The sequence below is a fragment of the Danio aesculapii genome, chromosome 7 (genome assembly GCF_903798145.1).
Source record: "Danio aesculapii chromosome 7, fDanAes4.1, whole genome shotgun sequence".
NCBI classification, from domain to species: Eukaryota; Metazoa; Chordata; class Actinopteri; order Cypriniformes; family Danionidae; genus Danio; species Danio aesculapii.
The window spans coordinates 249,209-269,207 of record NC_079441.1 but is presented as its reverse complement, the minus strand read 5'-3'; the positions used below and the strand labels follow the sequence as shown (position 1 = coordinate 269,207).

At 45.3% G+C, this 19,999-nt stretch overlaps 1 protein-coding gene across 9 annotated transcripts in view; it reads right to left on the bottom strand.

Moving 5' to 3' along the window:
* Positions 1–19,999, bottom strand: part of nrxn2b (neurexin 2b) — a 550,373-nt gene that overhangs the window by 428,394 nt on the left and 101,980 nt on the right. For 7 of the 9 annotated variants that reach the window (XM_056460822.1, XM_056460831.1, XM_056460830.1 and 4 more), the window contains exon 3: positions 9,449–9,469. In XM_056460822.1, coding sequence (XP_056316797.1) covers positions 9,449–9,469 — 21 coding nt within the window. The remainder of the gene's footprint in view (positions 1–9,448; positions 9,470–19,999) is intronic. The other 2 variants (XM_056460824.1, XM_056460827.1) reach the window with 1 other exon arrangement.

Sequence of the window (19,999 nt, the reverse complement as noted above, 5' to 3'; positions counted from 1 at the left end):
AACTCCCAGCACCCCGCCCCCTAACCGCGCGCCTCTCTCTCTGGCTCTGCACTTGGCAGATGGACGTTTAGCATCTGATGACGTGATGCACTGAAGTAAACATTCTGATCACACCGGTGTGATCGTACACTTCAGGGAAGCGCCAGTGCTGTCTGATCACACCAGTGTTATCGCACGCGTCAAAGGTGTGTTCAGTTTATTCTGTTATTATTCAGCGACTCTTCAGCGCACCACCACAGTTTGAAAACCACTGATCTAGATTATTCACTGTTCTAGATCATTCAGTGATTCAATATTCTAGATGATCCAGTGATTCATTGTTCTAAATGATTCAGTGATTCAATGCTCTAAATGATTCAGTGATTTAGTGTTCTAGATGATTCAGTGATTTAATGTTCTTGATGATTCAGTGATTCAGTGTTCTTGATGATTCAGTGATTCAATATTCTAGATGATTTGTCGATTCAATGTTCTAGATGATTCAGTGATTGAATATTCTAGACGATTCAGAGTTCTAAATGATTCAATGTTCTAGATGATTCAGTGATTCAATGTTATAGATGATTCACTGATTCAATCATCTAGATGATTCTGCTATTCCGTGTTCTAGATCAGTTGTTCCCAAAGTGGGGGTCGGGAACCTTGGAGCGGTCACGGGATTGTCAATTTCAAAAATCCAAATTTATTCATTCAGTTGGAGGTCAGCACAGCGGAATGAACCGCCAACTTATCCAGCATATGTTTTACACAGCCAACCCTTCCAGCTGCAACCCATCTCTGGGAAACCCCCATACACACTCACTCACACACACACACACACTACAGACAATTTAGCTTACCCCATCCCCCTGTTCTGACTGTGGGGGAAACCTGCACATCAGTTTATTCCCACACATCACTGAGCTCAGAGACTCCTCTGTAGCCCACATCTGATCTGTGCCCCATGCGGGAATACAGCAGATCTGGGTCAGCTGAGCTGTGCGGAGTAAACTCCTTCTGTACTGGGCCAGCTTTCTGCTTCTGGATCAGGAACAGATGGAGGCGGGGCTTACTGTGTCCCTGCAGAACCCACTGGACAATATGCTATGGGGAGAGTTCTTCCTAAAGTTCTGCTCCAGTCAAGCTTATTTGTACAGCGCTTTTACCAATACTCATCCCAAACAAATGACAAAACTGGACTTCTAGTTGATGATCTGGTATCAGAAGTGTCTTATATGAAAGGTAAAGGCCTCTAGATGAGCTCAATATAATCTGATCATGTCTTGATGTTGACTGATTTGATTAGGACAGTAAGGTGTGACTCTGCTTAGACTAAAGTCTGCTCACTGAACCTTCAATAATGTCCAGTATAGAATATGTGCTCATGCTGCAGTGGAAACAGAATGAATATTGTGTCTGACTCCATCATGAGCTTGGAGGACTGCATCCATACATCTCTGACATGACTCAAATCACTGATTAATAAAGTCATCTGGAATGGTGAAGAAAGCCTTCTTGCTGGACTCCCAGAGTTCATCAAGAGTCTTTGTGTTCATCTTCAACGCCTCCTCCTTCATCTTACCCCAGTGCTCAATAATGTTCATGTCTGGTGACTGGGCTGGCCAATCCTGGAGCAGCTTGACCTTCTCTGCTTTCAGGAGCTTTGATGTGGAGGCTGAAGTATGAGGAGCGCTATCCTGCTGGAGAATTGTCCCTCTCCTGTGGTTTGTAATGTAATGGGCAGCACAAATGTCTTGATACCTCAGGCTGTTGATGTTGATCATCCACTCTGCAGATCTCTCGCACGCCCCCATACTGAATATAACCCCAAACCATGAGTTCTCCTTCACCAAACTTGACTGATTTCTGTGAGAATCTTGAGTCCATGATGGTTCCAGTAGGTCAATCCACCTTCTGACACTTTATGATCAACTAGAAGTCCAGTTATCATCTGCTGCTCTCACAACTGAGCTCCACCACAAGACTTCTGTCAGGTAGTGTATAGACATACAGTAGTTAACCTGCAGTATATATAGTGCACTTTCCCAAAGGTGATGTCTAAGTGTGTAATAAGTGTTGAGTGAAGTGTGTTGTGTGAAATAATGAAAATACACACAGTCACTGCTAAACACTGTCACCAAACTCAAAACAACACACACACACACTAATGAAAAAGCAATGCTGAAGGATATCTGCTGATGTCTATAGAGAAACACACACACACACGCACGCACGCACGCACGCACACACACACACACACACACACACACACACACACACACACACACACACACACACACACACATAGAAGAGTTTGATCAGTAATCACACAGACCCCTCCACACACACACACACACACACACACACACACACGGCTGCAGAAACTCATTCTCTGGAGGACGCTCAGGAATAATCCCTAATCTGGTTTGGTTGATCCGCTCTAATCTGTGATAACTTTAATCTGTATCAGCACAGGACATCTCCTCTTCACATCTCTCCACTTTGCAGCCGACTGGCAGGAGGTCTAATCCGGGACGCTGGGAGATCAGCGCCAGTTATTTATTTATAAAGAGCGTTTAGGAGCGGCGCAGGACTGAGGAAACACTGAGCAAGAACACAAACTACACACAGACGAGAGATGGAGGAAGGTGGAGAGGGGTGAATATCTGAAATAAAGCCCAGAGCAATAACAGAGAAATATCAGCACCGACAGAGCCACAGGTCACACTGCAGAACACATCAGCACAATAACACACAGGCTCTGTCTTCTCTCTGCTCCCAATAGATAACGGTTCTTAAATCAAGAGGCATTTCCTGGACATGGAACAAATACACTCAGCGGCCACTTTATTAGGTACACCTCACTATTACTGGGTCGGACCCCTTTCTCCTGCAGAACCGCCTTAATCCTTGGTGTCAGAGATTCAACAAGCTACTGGAAATATTCCTCTGAGATTTTGCTCCATATTGACATGATAGCATCACACAGTTGCTGCAGATTTGTCGGCTGCACATCCATGATGCCAATCTCCCGCTCCATATGAAGGTAAATCAGTAGCAGATCTCGAGAGTTGGCAAATCTAAATGTGAGGACTTGTGATGAGTTATATGTGTAGGGTGAAATGTACACACACTCTGATGTGCACAGCTGCATCTCTGGATCTGCACACACAGACAATAATCAACACACTCCTGTTCTGAATTAGGAGCTGCAGATTATGACAGACACACGTGTGTACAGTCAATTTAATAGCAGCTTTGCTGTACAACCACAGGTCGGCTCTCACAGCCTCTCAGATCTGCCAGTTCAACTACGCATCTCTCACACTCGGACTTTTACACCATCTCTGTGCGATCCCAGCGCGGGGCAGGGGTAAAGCTGTCTCATTGGCTGATGCCTGACCAATGAACAATGGAAAAGAATCATTTATATTTCCTTTGTTTACTATATTCTGTCAAGATTTCTGCTAGACTGATCATTAACTCTACAGAAACATGAATATCAGTAAAAGAGCAGCCAGCTCAGTTTATTGGCTAGAGCCAGCCAATGAGAAGAGACGATTCTGGACATCAGCACAGGGCAGCTCGCGCTGTTGGAGGCATCGAGTAATCAGAGGGTCAGTTCATTCATTCACTTCTCGACTTAGTCCCTTTATTCATCGGGGTCACCACAGTGGAATGAACCACCAACTATTCCAGCATATGTTTTACACAGCGGATGTCCTTTCAGCTGCAACCCAGTATAGGGAAACACCCATACACACTCATACACTACAGCCAGTTTAGTTGATCAATTCCCCTATAGCGCATGTGTTTGGACTGTGGAGGAAACCGGAGGAAACCCACGCCAACACGGGGAGAACATGCAAACTCCACACTGAAACACTAACTGACCCAGCTGAGACTCAAACCAGTGACCTTCTTGCTGTGAGGCGATTGTGCTACCCACTGTGCCACCATGATGCCCAGTGTAAGTTATTATTTTAATAATTATCTATATGTTCAATACTGTTAGCTAAGCTAAGGACTGTGCAAGGCGGTTCAATAGTTTTTATAGGAAACGATTATAAATAATCACTATAATCAATAAAAGTAGAGTTATATTAGAGTTATACCTGCTTTACTTGCTGTTTTTGGTGATGTTATAAGAGTTAAAAGCTCAACATGTGTTGATATCACAATAACTGCAGCAGAAAAACAACATTAGAGTATCAGATTTCTGCAATATCATGCAGCGCTGTCAGGAACTGAGGATGAGCACATGAGTGAGGTATTAATAAGCCAGATGTGTTCCTGAAAGTGGATTAATCTGATGCTGCAGATTTCTCCAGATCCAGAAACCTCTCTGTGTCTCAGTGTGAACTGAGGAATAGTCAGGAACAGTATAAGAGAGATGAGCAGACACTATTCTCTCATGTCTATGACTGAAATACACCTGAGCACACTGCACAATGTGTTTAGCTGCATGTTTGTCAAGGTGTTTTAATAAGCTTGACTGAGGACAAAATAAAGTGCACAGGTCCACCGCTCATAACACACACACACACACACACACACACACACACACACACACACACACACGCACACACACACACACACACACTGCTGTATACACAACACATATGAGGAGAGGATTTTGATCTGATGGCTGCTGTAACATGCTGCTGGATGAGCTTGACTAACTCACATGCTGATGGTAAAACAGCAGCACGATCCAACACTGAGTGAGGAAAACACTCTAACATGAACACAGCGGAGCGATGTGTGTATCCTCATAGAGAAACACTTCACACCGCTGCTCACGACATCAGCAGCGCCATCGGGCCCACTGGGCTCTCTGATAATCAAACACGCTCACAGGTTTACTGACTAAATACACCACTGAACACACGTGTGTGTGTAGTGAGGATCATATGCTGGTGTTTAAAGAGCTCCAGTTCTGGCCTCCAGAATGTGTGTGTGATCAGATCCTTTATTACAGCCTGCTGGAAACGTCAGACTGTGTATCAGGGCTTTATCAGTGCGTTAGGGCGGGTCTATCAGGGTTTTAGGGCGGGACCATCAGTGCGTTAGGGCGGGTCTATCAGGGTTTTACGGTGGCTTTATCAGTGCGTTAGGGCGGGTCTATCAGGGTTTTAGGGCGGGATAATCAGTGCATTAGGGCGGGTCTATCAGGGTTTTAGGGCGGGATAATCAGTGCATTAGGGCGGGTCTATCAGGGTTTTAGGGCGGGATAATCAGTGCATTAGGGCGGGTCTATCAGGGTTTTAGGGCGGGACCATCAGTGCGTTAGGGCAGGTCTATCAGGGTTTTAGGGTGGCTTTATCAGTGCGTTAGGGCAGGTCTATCAGGGTTTTAGGGCGGGACCATCAGTGCGTTAGGGCGGGTCTATCAGGGTTTTAGGGCGGGGCCATCAGTGCATTAGGGCGGGTCTATCAGGGTTTTAGGGCGGGACCATCAGTGCGTTAGGGCGGGTCTATCAGGGTTTTAGGGTGGGACATTTAGTGCTTTAGGGCGTGTCTACCAGGGTTTTAGGGCAGGTCTATCAGTCCTTTAGGGTGGTACTATTAGTGCTTTAGGGCGGGTCTATCAGGGTTTTAGGGCAGGACTATTAGTGCTTTAGGGCGGGTCTATCAGGGTTTTAGGGCAGGACTATTAGTGCTTTTGGGTGGGTCTATCAGGGTTTTAGGGCGGAATTATTAGTACTTTAGGGCTGGTCTATTAGGGTTTTAGGGCGGGACCATCAGTGCGTTAGGGCGGGTCTATCAGGGTTTTACGGTGGCTTTATCAGTGCGTTAGGGCGGGTCTATCAGGGTTTTAGGGCGGGATAATCAGTGCATTAGGGCGGGTCTATCAGGGTTTTAGGGCGGGACCATCAGTGCGTTAGGGCGGGTCTATCAGGGTTTTGGGGCGGGATAATCAGTGCATTAGGGCAGGTCTATCAGTCTATCAGGGTTTTACGGTGGCTTTATTAGTGCGTTAGGGCGGGTCTATCAGGGTTTTAGGGCGGGATAATCAGTGCATTAGGGCGGGTCTATCAGGGTTTTAGGGCGGGATAATCAGTGCATTAGGGCGGGTCTATCAGGGTTTTAGGGCGGGACCATCAGTGCGTTAGGGCGGGTCTATCAGGGTTTTAGGGCGGGACCATCAGTGCGTTAGGGCGGGTCTATCAGGGTTTTAGGGCGGGGCCATCAGTGCATTAGGGCGGGTCTATCAGGGTTTTAGGGCGGGACCATCAGTGCGTTAGGGCGGGTCTATCAGGGTTTTAGGGTGGGACATTTAGTGCTTTAGGGCGTGTCTACCAGGGTTTTAGGGCAGGTCTATCAGTCCTTTAGGGTGGTACTATTAGTGCTTTAGGGCGGGTCTATCAGGGTTTTAGGGCAGGACTATTAGTGCTTTAGGGCGGGTCTATCAGGGTTTTAGGGCAGGACTATTAGTGCTTTAGGGCGGGTCTATCAGGGTTTTAGGGCAGGACTATTAGTGCTTTTGGGTGGGTCTATCAGGGTTTTAGGGCGGAATTATTAGTACTTTAGGGCTGGTCTATTAGGGTTTTAGGGCGGGACCATCAGTGCGTTAGGGCGGGTCTATCAGGGTTTTACGGTGGCTTTATCAGTGCGTTAGGGCGGGTCTATCAGGGTTTTAGGGCGGGATAATCAGTGCATTAGGGCGGGTCTATCAGGGTTTTAGGGCGGGACCATCAGTGCGTTAGGGCGGGTCTATCAGGGTTTTGGGGCGGGATAATCAGTGCATTAGGGCAGGTCTATCAGTCTATCAGGGTTTTACGGTGGCTTTATTAGTGCGTTAGGGCGGGTCTATCAGGGTTTTAGGGCGGGATAATCAGTGCATTAGGGCGGGTCTATCAGGGTTTTAGGGCGGGATAATCAGTGCATTAGGGCGGGTCTATCAGGGTTTTAGGGCGGGACCATCAGTGCGTTAGGGCGGGTCTATCAGGGTTTTAGGGCGGGGCCATCAGTGCATTAGGGCGGGTCTATCAGGGTTTTAGGGCGGGACCATCAGTGCGTTAGGGCGGGTCTATCAGGGTTTTAAGGTGGGACATTTAGTGCTTTAGGGCGTGTCTACCAGGGTTTTAGGGCAGGTCTATCAGTCCTTTAGGGTGGTACTATTAGTGCTTTAGGGAGGGTCTATCAGGGTTTTAGGGCAGGACTATTAGTGCTTTAGGGCGGGTCTATCAGGGTTTTAGGGCAGGACTATTAGTGCTTTATGGCGGGTCTTTCAGGGTTTTAGGGCAGGACTATTAGTGCTTTTGGGTGGGTCTATCAGGGTTTTAGGGCGGAATTATTAGTACTTTAGGGCTGGTCTATTAGGGTTTTAGGGCGGGACCATCAGTGCGTTAGGGCGGGTCTATCAGGGTTTTACGGTGGCTTTATCAGTGCGTTAGGGCGGGTCTATCAGGGTTTTAGGGCGGGATAATCAGTGCATTAGGGCGGGTCTATCAGGGTTTTAGGGCGGGACCATCAGTGCGTTAGGGCGGGTCTATCAGGGTTTTGGGGCGGGATAATCAGTGCATTAGGGCAGGTCTATCAGTCTATCAGGGTTTTACGGTGGCTTTATTAGTGCGTTAGGGCGGGTCTATCAGGGTTTTAGGGCGGGATAATCAGTGCATTAGGGCGGGTCTATCAGGGTTTTAGGGCGGGATAATCAGTGCATTAGGGCGGGTCTATCAGGGTTTTAGGGCGGGACCATCAGTGCGTTAGGGCGGGTCTATCAGGGTTTTAGGGCGGGACCATCAGTGCGTTAGGGCGGGTCTATCAGGGTTTTAGGGCGGGGCCATCAGTGCATTAGGGCGGGTCTATCAGGGTTTTAGGGCGGGACCATCAGTGCGTTAGGGCGGGTCTATCAGGGTTTTAGGGTGGGACTTTTAGTGCTTTAGGGCGTGTCTACCAGGGTTTTAGGGCAGGTCTATCAGTCCTTTAGGGTGGTACTATTAGTGCTTTAGGGCGGGTCTATCAGGGTTTTAGGGCAGGACTATTAGTGCTTTAGGGCGGGTCTTTCAGGGTTTTAGGGCGGGATTATTCGTGCTTTAGTGCGGGGTCTATTAGGGTTTTAGGGCGGGACTATTAGTGCTTTAGGGCGGGTCTATCAGGGTTTTAGGGCGGGACTATTAGTACTTTAGGGCAGGTCTATCAGGGTTTTAGGGCGGGACTATTAGTGCTTTAGGGTGGGTCCATCAGTGTATTAGGGCGGATCTATCTGGGTTTTAGGGTGGGACTATCACTCTTTTAGACCGGGTCTATCAGTACTTTAGGGTGGATCTACCAGTACTTTAGGGTGGTACTATTAGTGCTTTAGGGTGGGTCTATCAGGGTTTTAGGGTGGGTTTACCAGTCCTTTGACTACATTACACAGACATGTACTTAAAGTTTCTTTGCTTACACAACAGCATCTGACTGTCTGAGTGTAAAGGAATATTCCATCTGGTTCTTAATGGACTGCTCCATGTTCTGTGGGATGTGTGTGTGTGTGCGTGTGTGTGTGTGTGTGCGTGTGACCTCAGCTTTCTCCACATTTACTCATTTAGCAGACACTTTTATCCAAAACCTCTCGCAAGTGAAGCTATTCTTCATAAACAGGCCACTGATCCCCGTCAGTGCTGCTAATGTGTAACACTTCAGACACTGTGTAGACCAGCAGAAGACAGAGGATGAGGAGATTAAACACACAGGCTAATACAGACCACCCTCTCACACCAGAGAAACCTCAATCATGAATATGCTGATATCACTGCCACATGAACATACTCTAAACACTTGTAGATTTACACACTAATATGTATACACACACTCACACACACACACACACACACACACACGGCATGCCCTTATAACTCACTTTAATAGAGCACAACTAGGTCAAAGCCATGTTTTCATTCAGTTTCCTGTCTTTTTAGACCACTGAAGCCAGTGTGCACACACACTTCACTCAATTCTCCACACACACACACACACACACACACACACACACACACACACACACACACACACACACACGCATGCACGCTTGCAAACACACATCTCTGGTTGCCATAGTAACATCCTCCTGAGGCATGCTGGGTAGAGATAGGTAATCCATCAGCAGTGTCCTGATAGTGGGAAAACATCCACACACACACACACACTCCAGCGCCATCAATTACCACGCAGATCTCCCTTCAGGGGCATCATGGGTAAATACACCTGCCCCAGGCACAGTTCAGCCTCCTTCATAAACCTCCACCAGACGACCTTTGACCTCTACAGCAGGTTTACGCGTGTTCAGAGCGTAACACACCACAGCGCCAGCATTCAGCAGCAGTAAACACACAGACTCAAGAAGAAGAGGAGGAGGAGGAGAGGTAGAGGAGGAGTGAAGGTCTCGTGAGCAGCTAATTAAAGCCCCCAGACGTCAGCAAAACCACAGTCCAGAGTCTGACGGCGCAGAGGAGAGCAGACACAAGGAGATCAGGACTTACCTTCAACTGCGTACTCTTCTGCTGTGGACACAGAGAGAGAGAGAGAGAGAGAGAGAGAGAGACAGGCTGTTAGTGCAGGATATACACACACTTCTGGAAAACACACATCACTGGAAACACACACACCAGCTCCAAAATCAGAGGAGGCCAGCAGTGTGTGTTACTCTGTGCTTCAGTCTGCTTCTGCTGCTGTGACCCAATCCACACTCCACCAACACTACAGACATACAGAGGAGCTGAAGACTATATCAGAGAGAGGAGTTCAGGTGAATTCTGCCTTCTGAACGGTCAAACACTGCACACACACACACACACACACACATTTATCAGTGTCTCGTTGTGATATTGACCTGAGAGACGTTTAGCTGCTCGCCTGAATTAGGTTAATTACTGCAAAACCGTTGGCAAGAAACTACAGCAGGCAGGATCATCCAGCTGGACACACACACACACACACACACACACACACACACACACACACACACACACACACACACACACATATATATTTAAAACTGAAATGACTCCATCTCCCCTCAGCAGTGTCCCACACAGAGGAGTGTTCCTTTACTGTGGTGTTTTCCTCCAGTGTGCAGTCGCTACTGTGTTTCTGTATCTCTATGCTCTTCTGTGATTGGCTGAATACAATAATCAGACTAGTGGTTTCTGTCCAATTAAATCACGCATAGAGAAATCCCATCAGACGACCTTAAGACACACACACACACACACACACACACACACACACACACACACACACACACACACACACACACACACTTTATAATTGCAGAAACATGATCAGTGTGAATCATTAAACTGAAGCACTGAACTGAATCAACACTGAACTGAACTGAACTAGCACAAAATTAAAATGAATCAGCACTGAACTGAACTGAATCAGCACAAAATTGAAATGAATCAGCACTGAACTGAACTGAATCAGCACAAAATTGAAATGAATCAGCACTGAACTGAACTGAATCAGCACAAAATTGAAATGAATCAGCACTGAACTGAACTGAATCAGCACAAAATTGAAATGAATCAGCACTGAACTGAACTCAATTAACACTAAACTAGATTGAATCAGCACTGAACTGAACTGAATCAATACTGAACTGGACTAAATCAGCACTGAACTGAACTCAATCAACACTAAACTAGATTGAATCAGCACTGAACTGAACTGAATCAATACTGAACTGGACTAAATCAGCACTGAACTGAACTCAATCAACACTAAACTAGATTGAATAAGCACTGAACTGAACTGAATCAATACTGAACTGGACTAAATCAGCACTGAACTGAACTCAATCAACACTAAACTAGATTGAATCAGCACTGAACTGAACTGAATCAATACTGAACTGGACTAAATCAGCACTGAACTGAACTCAATCAACACTAAACTAGATTGAATCAGCACTGAATTGAACTGAATCAATACTGAACTGGACTAATTAGCAATGAACTGAACTGAATCAGCACAAAAATTGAACTGAATCAACACTGAACTGGACTGAATCATCACTGAACTGAATCAATACTGAACTGAACTGAATCAACACTGAAAGGAATCAACACTGGACTGGAATGAATCACCACTGAACTGAATCAACACTGAACTGAATCAGCATTGACCTAAACTGAATAGAATAAATACTGAACTGAATCACCACTGAATTAAATTAGCACTAAACTGAACTGAATCAACACTGAACTGAATCAGCAGCAAACCGAACTGAACTGAATCAGCACTGAACTGAATCAACACTGGATTGAATCAGCAGTGAACTGAATCAGCACTGATCTGAACTGAATAAACACTGAACTGAATCAACACTGAATTGAGCTGATCTGAATATTGACTCTAGTGTGTTAGATCTGCTTATGAATCTGTAGTGTGTATCAGTGATCATGTGTGATTCTCTTGTTCATCTCAGTGCAGCAGCTTTGATTCGTGCAGCATGAACATGAACTGATGGAGTTCAGGCCCTCTGAGCTGTAGTGATGGACTAGATTATAACTGATGTTGTGTTTTATCTGTAGTGTAATGCGCACACACACACACACACACACACACACACACACACACACACACACACACACACACACACACACACACACACACAATCCTTCATCTAATGATCAGACATTTGTGATAAACCTCTGAGACTGTAACGAGCTCTTAATGAGATGTTTAATTGAGTGTGTGTAGGCACATACAGCATCAGCTGAACACACACAGCACATGTGAGCGTAAATAAGCTGAAAGTCTCTAAATATTCAGTCCTCAGAGCATTCGCAGAGGAGAAACACACTGGTGAATTATTCATGTTCATAAATCTGGCTGTCTCCCGAGGCCAGGCATTGTGTCTCCGCTATTAAGATTTCATGACGGCGGCGGCAGAGGAGCGAGAGTTAGTGTTGGAGATCAGTGCACTTCATCGCTGGATACAAACACCACCACCACAGATAAAAACCACTATAAACCAGGAGAAGCCTCTTCAAACCTACACAGACCAGTAGAAACCAGTGTAGATCCAGCAGGGTGTTCTCTCAGAACAAAGACTGACAGGTTGATCAGCAGCTGGTGTGAAGCGCAGCACTGCTGTAGGAGACTGAAGGGGTTATTCTGAGAAAACAACCTATTGGATGTGCTTTATCCTGATTATTACACAGATACTGGACACTAAACACAACAACTACACACTAAACACTGATCAGCTGATGGAGTATACACTAACCTGAGCATTACTCAGCTGATGGAGTATACACTAACCTGAGTGTTACTCAGCTGATGGAGTATACACTAACCTGACCATTACTGAGCTGATGGAGTATACACTAACCTGATCATTACTCAGCTGATGGAGTATACACTAACCTGAGCATTACTCAGCTGATGGAGTATACACTAACCTGATCATTACTCAGCTGATGGAGTATACACTAACCTGAGCATTACTCAGCTGATGGAGTATACACTAACCTGAACATTACTCAGCTGATGGAGTATACACTAACCTGAGCATTACTCAGCTGATGGAGTATACACTAACCTGAGCATTACTCAGCTGATGGAGTATACACTAACCTGATCATTACTCAGCTGATGGAGTATACACTAACCTGAGCATTACTCAGCTGATGGAGTATACACTAACCTGAACATTACTCAGCTGATGGAGTATACACTGACCTGAGCATTACTCAGCTGATGGAGTATACACTAACCTGAGCATTACTCAGCTGATGGAGTATACACTAACCTGAGCATTACTCAGCTGATGGAGTATACACTAACCTGAGCATTACTCAGCTGATGGAGTATACACTAACCTGAGCATCACTCAGCTGATGGAGTATACACTAACCTGAGCATTACTCAGCTGATGGAGTATACACTAACCTGAGCATTACTCAGCTGATGGAGTATACACTAACCTGAGCATTACTCAGCTGATGGAGTATACACTAACCTGAGCATTACTCAGCTGATGGAGTATACACTAACCTGAGCATCACTCAGCTGATGGAGTATACACTAACCTGAGCATTACTCAGCTGATGGAGTATACACTAACCTGAGCATTACTCAGCTGATGGAGTATACACTAACCTGAGCATTACTCAGCTGATGGAGTATACACTAACCTGAGCATTACTCAGCTGATGGAGTATACACTAACCTGAGCATTACTCAGCTGATGGAGTATACACTAACCTGAGCATTACTCAGCTGATGGAGTATACACTAACCTGAACATTACTCAGCTGATGGAGTATACACTAACCTGAACATTACTCAGCTGATGGAGTATACACTAACCTGAACATTACTCAGCTGATGGAGTATACACTAACCTGATCATTACTCAGCTGATGGAGTATACACTAACCTGACCATTACTCAGCTGATGGAGTATACACTAACCTGAACATTACTCAGCTGATGGAGTATACACTAACCTGAGCGTTACTCAGCTGATGGAGTATACACTGACCTGAGCATTACTCAGCTGATGGAGTATACACTAACCTGAGCATTACTCAGCTGATGGAGTATACACTAACCTGATCATTACTCAGCTGATGGAGTATACACTAACCTGATCATTACTCAGCTGATGGAGTATACACTAACCTGACCATTACTCAGCTGATGGAGTATACACTAACCTGAACATTACTCAGCTGATGGAGTATACACTAACCTGAGCATTACTCAGCTGATGGAGTATACACTAACCTGATCATTACTCAGCTGATGGAGTATACACTAACCTGAGCATTACTCAGCTGATGGAGTATACACTAACCTGAGTGTTACTCAGCTGATGGAGTATACACTAACCTGATCATTACTCAGCTGATGGAGTATACACTAACCTGAGTGTTACTCAGCTGATGGAGTATACACTAACCTGATCATTACTCAGCTGATGGAGTATACACTAACCTGAGCATTACTGAGCTGATGGAGTATATACTAACCTGAACATTACTCAGCTGATGGAGTATACACTAACCTGAACATTACTCAGCTGATGGAGTATACACTAACCTGAACATTACTCAGCTGATGGAGTATACACTAACTTGAGCATTACTCAGCTGATGGAGTATACACTAACCTGAGCATTACTCAGCTGATGGAGTATACACTAACCTGAGCATTACTCAGCTGATGGAGTATACACTAACCTGAGCATTACTCAGCTGATGGAGTATACACTAACCTGAACATTACTCAGCTGATGGAGTATACACTAACCTGAGCATTACTCAGCTGATGGAGTATACACTAACCTGAACATTAATCAGCTGATGGAGTATACACTAATCTGAACATTACTCAGCTGATGGAGTATACACTAACCTGAGCATTACTCAGCTGATGGAGTATACACTAATCTGAACATTACTCAGCTGATGGAGTATACACTAACCTGAGCATTACTCAGCTGATGGAGTATACACTAACCTGAGCATTACTCAGCTGATGGAGTATACACTAACCTGAACAATACTCAGCTGATGGAGTATACACTAACCTGAACATTACTCAGCTGATGGAGTATACACTAACCTGAACATTACTCAGCTGATGGAGTATACACTAACCTGAGCATTACTCAGCTGATGGAGTATACACTAACCTGAGCATTACTCAGCTGATGGAGTATACACTAACCTGAGCATTACTCAGCTGATGGAGTATACACTAACCTGAGCATTACTCAGCTGATGGAGTATACACTAACCTGAGCATTACTCAGCTGATGGAGTATACACTAACCTGAACATTACTCAGCTGATGGAGTATACACTAACCTGAGCATTACTCAGCTGATGGAGTATACACTAACCTGAACATTACTCAGCTGATGGAGTATACACTAATCTGAACATTACTCAGCTGATGGAGTATACACTAACCTGAGCATTACTCAGCTGATGGAGTATACACTAACCTGAGCATTACTCAGCTGATGGAGTATACACTAACCTGAGCATTACTCAGCTGATGGAGTATACACTAACCTGAGCATTACTCAGCTGATGGAGTATACACTAATCTGAACATTACTCAGCTGATGGAGTATACACTAACCTGAACATTACTCAGCTGATGGAGTATACACTAACCTGAACATTACTCAGCTGATGGAGTATACACTAACCTGAGCATTACTGACTGACAGTGATTGTTAGCTGCCGGATGAGTGTGTGTTATTCAGCGCTGTTATCTGGGTATAACACAGCTTATAATGTCACGACTGACCAATCAGAATCCTCTCATCTGTGTCCTGACCAATCATCTGTGTGTGTGTGTGTGTGTGTGTGTGTGTGTGTGTCTCCCTCTGGTTATTAGTTATATGTCTCTGGTTATATGTCTCCCTCTCCCTGTGTCGTCAGAAGGTGAAGTGTGTGCTGATATTAGGGAGCATCTTAAAATACACACACAGAGCCCAAATATAATGAGGCCGTGCTTCATGACCTGCTGATGGCCACAAAACTCACACAGTAAAGGTGAGGCCAGTGATAAATGAACACACACACACACACGCGCAGCCTGGAGGTGTAATATGTGTGTGTGTTCAGTGTCACGCTGGAGTCCGCACCAAAGTCACCTCACAGCGCTCTGATCACAGTGACCCAGAGCCGCTACAGGACCTGATTGAAGCCAGCCGAGTCCCCGCTGACCCACAGCTTAGCTCCATCCATCACTTTTCTCACACACACACACACACACATACAAACACACACACACACACACACTCACACACACACACACACACTATTAAACCAAGTCAGGTTCAGCCACCGCTGATCAAACAGCAGAAACCTTCACCTGTCGGCTGCACACACACTATTTCAGCACATCACACACACACACACACACACACACACACACACACACACACACACACACACACACACACACACACACACTATTAAACCAAGTCAGGTCTTAGTGTTATCCATCAGGGTTCAGGTTCTCAGGGAAAGCTGTGGATTGAAGGACACCAGTGAGTCTGCAGTCTGAGTGGGAATGGGAAGATCACTGCACCAGTGAGGAACAGGGAGTGTACACTCAGGTTAGTAGTGGAGTGTACTGATGCATATATGAAGATTAAACAGTTTAATCAGGTCCTTTATTGTCATTCACATGTGCTTATACACAGTTCCAGTAGATATAACCCTGAACAATAGATCTTAATGATCTCCACGCATCAGCTACACTCAAAACACATGAAGCTTCGTTCAGGATCTATAATCTCTGACGCAGAGCTGCTGATACTGTTTACTGATGATCTTCAATGAGGAGAAAAGCACATGCACTGTATGTCAGAGTAAATAAAGGCTTTTATTGGATGAACAGATCATTGAAGAGGCTCCAGAAGGACATCAGCTGTGGAAACCTATTGTGCTGCTGTGAGTGAATCTTCATTCTGACTCCTGAAGTGACTCTTTGAATCTTTGTGACTCAGTGAATCTAAACATAACTGAACAAATAAACAAATATCAAAGAATCAATCTATGGTTAAACCATAGATATATGCACTAGATATCACATACGGACCCTGAACATGCGTCAATAGCGCCGCCATATTGGTCAGGGCTCCCAGCACAGAAGTTATTCAACCACACTAGTCAAGACTAAAGCCAGTGTGAGGATGCTGGACTGTGGCGCTGTGTAACAGTGTAGTAATGAGCAAAATAAGAAAACAAAGCACAGAGGCAGAACATCTCATAGGGAAGACTTGTTTTTTTACGAACTTTAGTGCTCCACAAGTAGCGTTATTGATGATAATAGAGGCTCTAACTGCACTGATCATAAGGAAAGCAGCACTAACTCACACTAAACACTCGCCTCATGCTAGTTTAGTTGAATAAAATCAGCAGACATTGTAAATGAACGATGACAACAAGACGCTGCACTGCCAGAAACTGCGCTGGTGTTATTGTCGGCTAAGAGAACGAGTCGTTCATAATGGAGATTCATTCACCAATGAATCGCTACCGCCATTAGCATTAGCAGTGAAAGCAGGAGAGGGGGGGGGGGTGTTTCAGGACATGGATTAGACCAACTTAAAAAGGGAGGGGGGATAATACATCTCCATGCACACACACACTCTTTATCAGCAACACCCGAGCTCTCACTCATCCACAGATGTAGAAAAGGGATGTAACATTATATTTTCCCTAATTTAAATAAATATTAGCATACTGACCAGCGGGAAACTCCCGATCATAGATATATGTGTGTATGTGTGTGTATATCTCTGACTCTGGATGGCCACAGTCCTCCACTGCACCTTCCTCCCACATTCATATCAAAGGAGTGCTACCCTGTACCAAGATGGCGGCTCTATTGACACATTCCTTCCAATAGACAACAGCAGCAGTGCAGGCGACATCTAATGTGAACATCTATGTGGCTAAACAAGTCTCTATAACTGAATCAATCTTTAAGACTGAATCATTCATTCATTTTCCAACAGCTTAGTCCTTATATTAATCAGGGGTCGCCACAGAGGAATGAACCGCCAACTATTTCTGCATATGTTTTACACAGTGAATGCCCTTTCAGCTGCAACCCAGTGCTTGGAAACACCCATACGCACTCATTCACACACACACTCATACACTATGGCCAATTTAGTTCATCAATTCCCCTATAGCGCATGTGTTTGGACTGTGGGAGAAACCGGAGCACCCGGAGGAAACCCACACCAACACAGGGAGAACATGCAAACTCCACACAGAAACACCAACTGACCCAGCCGAGGCTCGAACTAGTGACCTTCTTGCTGTGAGGCCACAGTGCAACACCACTGAGCCACTGTATCGCCCATGACTGAATCAATCTCTGTAACTGAACAAGTCTCAATAATTGAGAGAGTTTTCATGTCTGATTGAGTCTCTCTGACTGAATCAATCTCTGTCTGTACGAGTCTCTATGATTGAGTCATTCTCTATGACTGATTCATTATGTCTGACTGAATCTCTCAGTTTGAATCTCTGTCTGATTGAATCTCTCAGTCTGAATCTCTCAGTCTGAATCTCTCTGACTGAATCTCTCAGACTGAATCTCTCTGTCTAAATCTCTCAGTCAGAATCTCTCAGTCTGAATCTCTCTGACTGAATCTCTCAGACTGAATCTCTCTGTCTAAATCTCTCAGTCAGAATCTCTCAGTCTGAATCTCTCTGACTGAATCTCTCAGACTGAATCTCTCTGTCTAAATCTCTCAGTCAGAATCTCTCAGTCTGAATCTCTCTGACTGAATCTCTCAGTCTGAATCTCTCTGACTGAATCTCTCAGACTGAATCTCTCAGTTTGAATGTCTCAGTCTGAATCTCTCTGTCTGAATCTCTCTGACTGAATCTCTCAGTCTGAATCTCTCAGTCTGAATCTCTTCGTCTGAATCTCTCCGTCTGAATCTCTCAGTCTGAATCTCTCTGTCTGAATCTCTTTCCGTCTGAATCTCTCCGTCTGAATCTCTCCGTCTGAATCTCTTTGTCTGAATCTCTCCGTCTGAATCTCTCCGTCTGAATCTCTCAGTCTGAATCTCTCTGTCTGAATCTCTTTCCGTCTGAATCTCTCCGTCTGAATCTCTCCATCTGAATCTCTCACTCTGAATCTCCCTGTCTGAATCTCTCTGACTGAATCTCTCAGTCTGAATCTCTCCGTCTGAATCTCTCTGTCTGAATCTCTTTCCGTCTGAATCTCTCCGTCTGAATCTCTCCATCTGAATCTCTCACTCTGAATCTCCCTGTCTGAATCTCTCTGACTGAATCTCTCAGTCTGAATCTCTCTGACTGAATCTCTCAGTCTGAATCTCTCAGTCTGAATCTCTCAGTCTGAATCTCTCAGTCTGAATCTCTCTGACTGAATCTCTCTGTCTGAATCTCTCAGTCTGAATCTCTCTGTCTGAATCTCTCAGTCTGAATCTCTCAGTCTGAATCTCTCAGTCTGAATCTCTCAGTCTGAATCTCTCTGTCTGAATCTCTCTGTCTGAATCTCTTTGTCTGAATCTCTTTGTCTGAATCTCTCAGACTGAATCTCTCAATCTGAATCTCTCAGTCTGAATCTCTCTGTCTGAATCTGTGTGACTGAATCTCTCCATCTGAATCTCTCTGTCTGAATCTCTCAGTCTGAATCTCTCTGACTGAATCTCTCTGTCTGAATCTCTCCGTCTGAATCTCTCAGTCTGAATCTCTCTGTCTGATGGAGTCTCCACCACCGTGTGAGATCCTCTGTTCAGTGTTTCCAGCTCTTCAGAGTACTCATGAGCGACCCAGCACTGACAGAATGACTCTCCTGATGTCCGGCTCCTCCACACGGCTGTTCTCCTCCTCAGATGAAGCGGATGATTCGATTTCCTCTCATCAGGCTATTTTAGCTCAGAGGAAAGATGAGTTCCTGCAATCATACAGAGATTGATCCTTACGCAACGCACAAATCCAATCAGCAGCCTGCAGAGAGCCCAGAGCAGCGTCTGACGCGCTAGTGCTGAGAGCAGAGGACACACTGCTGGGGTCATCAGGTCTGAACACAGCACACACACACACACACACACACACACACACACACACACACTTCTCATACTCATGTCACACACACAGACATGCACACATGTAGACACAGAATCAGATCATTCTTGTCACACACACACACACACAGTGACAAACACACACAAGCACACCCATGTGTGTGTGTGTAATTATAGAGCGCAGCCGTGATTGCGGAGGTTTATAGCAGGATGGCGGATGCTGCGGCGTCTCCATGGTAACAGCAGTGAAGCCGCCGCCACCGCCGCTCTGGAGCGTCATTAGCTGAATAATGGAGTAATTACAGATGTTTCATAAGCTGATGTTTGTGTCCGCCGGCAGGAAAAACTGCTGCTCCAATCACAGCGCAGAACACTGGAGGAGGCTATAAGTGGACACGTGTGTGTGTGTGTGTGTGTGTGTGTAACCGTGGTCCTCTTCTGTCAATCACTGTCCAGTCGACTCTCGTCTTCAGCTCACAGT